Here is a 7,214-nt window from a genome sequence, read left to right on the forward strand (position 1 = left end):
TGGCATTTAATCCAGGTTTTATTGAGTTGTTTCACAACACAGATTGCTGATGAAGGAAATTTAAAAAAGTAAGATTGTTTACACAGAATTGAAAATTTTCACTGTTAAATAATCTAAGCAGACCGGTTTGTTCAAAGTTCCGAGCATTGGTTGGAACACTCCATCAACAAAAAAAAATTGTGTTTATGTTTTAGGGCATCATGTAATTGTAGCTTTATGCTGTACATTGTAAAGGCATGATGAATCAGATCAAAGAACAATCATGAGCAAAAGAGCAGGTAACAGTAGATCTAAAGCAGCAGATAAATCTTCTGGAGGGGAGGAGACTTCAGAAATCTCCGAATTCCCAACAATTCCTGCATCGTCAACATACTCCCTTCCTTCAAATGATGTTCTCAAGTTATTCCAAGATTCATTTAGGTATTTGTTAAACTCTCCAAATATTGAAAGTTTTATCCAGACTGTGAAAGGTGATTTATATGAAAGGGATTACATTAAAGCATTTGGTGACGATGATAGAAGAATGGCATATGTCGTGAGGTGGACTCCTTCAAGAGCACTTTGTTATTCTTCCTTATTCAGTTCGTTGGAAGAAATCAGAAATATCATCACCGAGAGAGACTCCAGAATATTGTGTATTGGTGGAGGTGCTTGTGGTGAACTTGTTGGATTAAGTGCCGTGTTTGCTCAATCCAGAGACTTTTACAATAAGGAAAGATATAGGTCAAAGCTTGACGTGAAGTTGATAGATATCGCTGACTGGGGGTTGATTGCCGACAAGTTAACAAGTGAGATCAAGAAAGCTTGGCTATACAATGAACCTGACTATCTAAATGTTGAATTTTTGAATGAAGATGTTTTAAATGCTAATCATGATTCAAGTTTACAACTCAATTCTTTGGATCTAATCACTTTACTTTTCACGACCAACGAGCTTTTCTCAGAGGATAAAGCAAAGTCAATAAGATTATTTCAAGCACTTGATAATTGTCAACAAGGAGCACACCTTTTGATTGCGGAAAGTGCTGGCAGTTATAGTCATATCACTGTGGGAACAAAGAAATTTCCTATTAGGTTCTTGATAGATACAATTCTTTTAGGGAAGGATGGATCTGGTAATTGGGAGCTAGTGAAGCAAAGTGATAGCTGTTGGTACAGATGTGAAAAAGATTACGACTATCCATTAAAAGTAGAAAATATGAGATTCTTTTTTAGATTGTATAAAAGAAAGTAAATATAAACTACAATTGATCATTATGACATTATTCTATTTTACATTAAAAACCACCCATAACGAAAAAACCCATTTTTTTTTAAATGAAAGGAGTAACTAAATGATTATACAAATAATAACCATCAATTAACCCTGGTAAATTAAAATCCCAAACACAAATAAAAGCACTATTGCATTTATTCTTCATCTTCTTCATCAGCAGCAACTGAGTAGAAAGTTAATTTGTAGACACCTTGTTTAACAGAAACAAATCTGATCCAGTCTCTGATTTGGTTTTTCTTCAAGTATCTTTTTGTTAAGTATTTCAAGTATTTACCTGAGAATTTGGTGGTTGAAACAACAGTGATGGTGGTACCATTTTCTTCAACAGTGATATCGTTACCTAAGTTACCAACAGCACCTTCAACTTTGATGTGGTCATTCAAGTATTTGGTGTATGATGATGGGTCAAAGACACCATTTTCAGTTGGAGCTGAAACATCAACAGTGAATTTTTTAGCAGCTTTAGCTTTTTTGTTGGTCTATTATCATGTTAGTAAGCCTACTGCTATTATAATCTTGAAAAAGATATAAAATTCAGCAAAGCGATAATTGGATGTCTCTAAAAAGTTCTAAGTTAGATCTTTATGATTTGATGAAGATATAAAGATTCAGTCATCATTTTCCCCAATTAGCTCAAAAGCTTACTTTATTGATATTGTATACGTACAATTGGAGCCATCTTGATAATTTGCTTTGTTGTTATATTTACAAGTTAATTGAAGAAAGGAACTTTTGATTCTTGAAAAACTTTTGTATTGACAAGTCCTTATGAAAAACTTCTGTGCGCAAACCATTGAAACTTTTTCGTGGTTTTGGCAACAGTCACACAAGAGAGGCATTTGGTGTCTGGGTGTGTATCATTCTCAGTTACCGTGGAAACGCGAGCTCTGTCATTCTGGTACGTGTAATTGTCTTGACGTTTGGAGGATTTTGAGAGATCAAATGATAACAACTCCATATTGTAACATGTCACTACACAACATTGCAACCACAAAGCTCCCATTACTTAACCACAGAAGATATCTACTAATAACGCTCACTATATCTCTCATGACTCATTGAAATCAGACCCGTATTTCATCTAATAGATATGGATCAAAAGGATAAAGATGCTATTGATTGTACAGATGTTGATAAATTCAACAAGCCAACACTTTCTGTACCACAGTTGTCATACTCATCGGATTCGTTGGGGAGGATTAATAATAGATCTCAGCAGCAGGTGAACTCAAAAGACACCATTTCTCCTTGTCATGTTGGGATTATACCCAGTGCATCAGCATCACAAGTTAGTATTTTGGATGTAACGAGGAAATCCAATGATCAACAACGAGGTTTTTATTCACATTCAGACTATGTTGAGTTTGATTTGGGCCATAATGATTCGAAAACAGGAGTTGTTTCAAGTGATCGTTTAGTAATTAATAGAAATGATGGCACAAAAGCTAAACTTGTTAAAAAAGGGCTAGCGGGTGACGAAATATCCCATGAAGATAAAGCAGCTCAGCTATACCTTGGTGAAACTTTGAACTCAGTGTTCAAGCCTATTGATGATCATACTGAATCACCCTACTCCAATATTACAGAAACAAAAACAGATCAATTAGCAGGGAATTCTCAAAGGCACAAGACAATCGTTGAACAAAATGGAGTCGAAGAAGAGGATGAAGATGAATGGAAGCAAATGGAAGCTACAGCAAATGATGATTTTTATGGTGAGAATGGTGCGTCAACAACAGAAGCTGATACAAACCCAGAGGCTTCACACGAAGGTGGGAGAACTGGGTACACTAGAATAGCAGCCGAAGAACAAGCTGAAAGGTACAAAGAAGCAGATAAGAAAACTGACTTTTTATTCAAATCTAATAAAGGTCCTCGATCACAAGTGGCTGATGCATTCTATGATGATATGGACGAAGAAGATAATTTTGAGGAAGATACTTTCGATTATCAAACACAAAACCCTTTATCACAATTACAAACCACCAAAAAGCTTTTGAAAGATTCTCAAAAATTTGGTTATGTTGGTTTGGTCAAGTTAGTAATGAACGAAATGGCTACAGACTTAGCGAAACAAGCTTTGATGTCAAAAAACTACTTTAGAGGTTCAAAATTTGTCAAACGGATGAATCTTTCGCAATCAAATTTTGGCCAATGGCAGTACAAAATTATTGATAGGCTATATAGTCATCTTGAACTAACCAAAGAAGAGTCTAAAATGATTGAGTCGTTAAGCTCACATGGAATTGAACCAGACGACTTAGCAAAGTCTTTGAAAGTTCATGAAATTGTTGAAAATCCTGCTTTTGATCGCGAGGCTCAAAAAAGTGTTGATTCAAAAAGCTTAGAAGATAAAAGTGTTCTACGACCAGAAGATATTGCTACAGATGCTACTATTGAGATTGATGTTGCTTGGACAGTGCTTTGCGATTTGTTTTTGGTTCTACTAGCAGATTCAGTGTATGACTCAAGATCTAGAACTTTGTTGATAAAATTTGGAAAGTTGATTGGGCTTGATGAATTGGAAATTTTTCAATTTGAGAGAAGAATCACAGATTCTTTACAACTGGAAGATTCATCGGAGCAAGTTTGGGACGAGAGTGAAATTTTATCCTCTAGAAAGAGGAAGGCCAAAAAGAAGAAACTCATGTATGTCGGTATCGCAACAATTGGTGGTTCTTTAGTATTGGGGTTGAGTGCTGGACTCTTGGCCCCTGTTATAGGTGCTGGTATAGCCGCAGGGTTGACTACCATTGGGATTGGAGGTACTTCAGGTTTTTTAGCTGGTGCTGGAGGTACGGCCCTGGTTACAGTTACCGGTACAGCTATTGGTGCAAAGATTGGATCTAGTGGAATGATAAAAAGAGTGGGTGATGTGAAGACTTTTGAATTTATTCCCTTACACAATAACAAACGAGTGAATTTGATAATAACCGTTTCAGGTTGGATGAATAGCAAAGCTGATGATATTCGCTTACCCTTTTCAACCGTGGATCCAGTCATGGGGGATTTGATTTCATTATTATGGGAACCAGAAATGCTTCAATCTACTGGTCAAACTGTTGGAATTTTAGCCACCGAAGCATTGACTCAATCAGTTCAACAGATTTTAGGAGCCACAATTTTAATGGCATTGATGAGTGCTGTTCAAATCCCAATGGCACTTTCTAAATTAGGATATTTATTGGATAATCCATGGAATGTTTCTCTTGATCGAGCATGGAAAGCAGGTTTGATTTTGGCTGATACATTAATCTCAAGAAATTTAGGCGTTAGACCAGTCACTCTCGTTGGATTCTCTTTGGGCTCCAGGGTTATTTATTCTTGTTTATTAGAACTAGCAAAAAGGGGTGCTTATGGACTTGTGGAGAAAGTTGTTTTGTTTGGATCACCAGTTGTTGTTTCCACTGAGGAGCTAGCACTTGCAAGATCTGTTGTATCTGGTGATTATATCAATGGTTTTTCTAAAAAGGATTGGATTTTAGGTTATTTATTTAGAGCTACCAGTGGTGGGCTAAGAAGAGTTGCTGGACTATCACCTATTGAAAACTTTGCGGGTATTCAAAATTTTGATTGCACTTCATATGTACAAGGCCATATGGAATATCGTAAGGCAATGCCCCAACTTTTATCTCAATTAGGATTTCAAGTATTAGCAGAAGAGTTTGTTGAAATTGATGACCCAGATCCCGAGCAGACAGAAAGACAACGCCAGTTGATTTTAGAATTTGACGAAGCAAGAAAACAGATGGAGAATGAACAAGCGAATGGTAAAAAGAAAGGCTTTTGGAAAAAATGGTTTGGTCCAAAGAAAAAAGAATGGTGGAACATTTACAATGTTGATGATCTTAATAAGTCAGATAATTCAGGAAAAGAAACCCCACAAAAGTTTGATTTTGATGTTGATGAAGTGATGAACGAGGTTGAGCAGTTGAAGCTAAATGAGGAGATACATGAAAAAAACCGAAAGACTAAACCCAACCAAAAGGGCTCTGAGGAAGAATCAAAATCTATAGAGCCGGAACCGCTTGCCATTGATCATAATGTGTCGACTTCTGATATTGAGGAGGATCCACCAAAAGAAAATATAACAATGTCATTTGCATAACTATTTTACGGATATATAAATAAAAATAATATACTCTATTCAATAGTTTATTTTATACACAAAATCAAAGGAAGATTTCAGCATTAATCTCAACAGCACTAGCAGCATAAGGAATTTCGAAATTGTTCAAAACTTGAGGATGTAGAACACCGATTGAACCAACAGCTTGAGCATCACCACCATTTTTATGTCTATAGAAAATTTTGGCACCTCTTCCTGGGAAATAAGTTTTATTTTCTGGGTCTTCTTCAATCCAATAACCTTTTTCAGTTGAATTCTTTGGATCAGCTAACCATGGTGTTCTCAAAGTTTGCATGATTTTACCTAATAAACCTTGAGCATATTCAAAACCAGAGGTTTTACCAGCGTATATAGCAGCCCAATTTCTTTGATTGAAAGCACGACGTTCTAATGATAAATCTTTGAAAACAACATCACCAGCCTCGAAAACTTTGATTGGTAGCGAATGTTTTCTATTTTCACGGATTGTTTTCAAAATACCTGGAATTAAAGAAGTTCTAACAACTTGATATTCTTGAGTTTTTGGATTAGCCAACTGAACAGCCTTAGAATCATCTGATTGATTCAAAAATTTATAATTTTCATCATGCGAACATAAAGTTAAAGGTAAAACTTCCGACCAGCCTGATTGTGCAGAAGCATTTCTAATTATATCAGCAACTTTATTAATAGGCAATGGAGTTGCACCTTTAGTTGAGTTTGAAGAGATGCGAGTTTTTGGTAAATTGTTATAACCATAAGCAATGGCAGCATCTTCCATGATATCAGCTTGATGTAAGATATCTGGTCTTGTTAATGGAATTTGAACTTCCAAAAGGTTTGAATCACTGGTTGATGGCTTAGCACTTAGTGACATTTTCAACAATAATTTACTGATTTCTTCACCAGATAATTGTAAGCCTAAACATTTGTTGATATAATCAATTTCAGCAGTCATTGTTCTTGGTTGAATGTTTGGTGTAACTCTTGATTCATTGTTATGTTTTGAGATGATTTCAACAGGTTCAATAACAAAAGGTTCAGAACAATAACGAGCAAACATTGCAACTAGTTGATTGACAACGATCTCAGCTTTTGTTTTATCAGTAGCTGTTATTTCAATGAAAACATTCTTTGTATTTAAAGTAATTTTTGAGCGTTCAGAGTTGATAATTGGTGGTAAAGAGGCAACCCTATTTTGATTGTCCAAAATTACTGGGAAATTTTCAAAGTTTTCAATAATATGTAGGAATTTACCCAAATTTTTATCATTTGCATAAAAATCTAAAAAGTCTTCACCATTAACATTCTTTGTTTGATTTAAAGGAATGAAGTTAATGTCCTTCTTAGGTAAAGCCTTATAATGGAACGGACCCTCTAAAGCATCTAAATCATGAGTACCCATTGCAACTAATGTTCTGTTACGACATAAATTAGAATGAAGTTTATCTTGTAAAGCAATAAAAGATTGGTATGATCTTTCAGTAAAAGTAATATTTCTCAAAACAGCAGCGGCAGCATATGGTCTGACAGCAGCAGTAGATTCATCAACAGTCAATGAAAGTGTTGGAGTTGATGGGGATAATTTGTATGGAGGAATTGGTTCTCTTTGCAAAAATTCATTTAAGGATTGAGCAATACCTTCGATACAAAGCATATCATAACGATTAGCAGGAATGTCAATTTTGTATTGTGGACGTTCACCAGCTTGACAGTCATTAGTTGTATCTTCATCCAATTCAATACCAAAATCAAAACATAATTCTTCAAATTCTTCGGTGGTGTATTGTTTCCTGTTCAAAGTGTTAGTAACCCGATTGCAACAGTGGA

At 35.5% G+C, this 7,214-nt stretch overlaps 4 protein-coding genes across 4 annotated transcripts in view; 2 read left to right on the top strand and 2 right to left on the bottom strand.

The window, feature by feature from the left end:
* Positions 1-262: 262 nt before the first annotated feature.
* BMT6 (25S rRNA (uracil2843-N3)-methyltransferase) lies at positions 263-1,234 on the top strand (the record flags this gene model as incomplete). Its single annotated transcript, XM_019185461.1, has 2 exons — positions 263-278; positions 333-1,234. The coding sequence occupies 2 exons, from the start codon at positions 263-265 to the stop codon at positions 1,232-1,234; spliced, it is 918 nt and encodes a 305-aa protein (XP_019042235.1).
* Positions 1,235-1,410: 176 nt separating this feature from the next.
* Positions 1,411-1,955, bottom strand: RPL22A (60S ribosomal protein eL22; the record flags this gene model as incomplete). The annotated part of the gene is made up of 2 exons (XM_019185462.1): positions 1,411-1,755; positions 1,944-1,955. 2 exons carry the CDS (start codon positions 1,953-1,955, stop codon positions 1,411-1,413), a joined length of 357 nt encoding a protein of 118 aa, XP_019042236.1.
* Positions 1,956-2,366: 411 nt separating this feature from the next.
* Positions 2,367-5,529, top strand: MIL1 (Mil1p; the record flags this gene model as incomplete). The annotated part of the gene is made up of 3 exons (XM_019185463.1): positions 2,367-3,633; positions 3,664-5,321; positions 5,431-5,529. 3 exons carry the CDS (start codon positions 2,367-2,369, stop codon positions 5,527-5,529), a joined length of 3,024 nt encoding a protein of 1,007 aa, XP_019042237.1.
* Positions 5,449-7,214, bottom strand: part of FRS1 (phenylalanine--tRNA ligase subunit beta) — a gene marked incomplete at both ends in the record, with an annotated part of 3,427 nt that continues 1,661 nt past the window's right edge. The window contains one exon of the mRNA XM_019184513.1: positions 5,449-7,177. Coding sequence (XP_019042238.1) covers positions 5,449-7,177 — 1,729 coding nt within the window. The remainder of the gene's footprint in view (positions 7,178-7,214) is intronic.

Source organism: Wickerhamomyces anomalus, assembly GCF_001661255.1.
Source record: "Wickerhamomyces anomalus NRRL Y-366-8 unplaced genomic scaffold WICANscaffold_1, whole genome shotgun sequence".
In the NCBI taxonomy this organism is placed as follows: Eukaryota; Fungi; Ascomycota; class Saccharomycetes; order Phaffomycetales; family Wickerhamomycetaceae; genus Hansenula; species Hansenula anomala.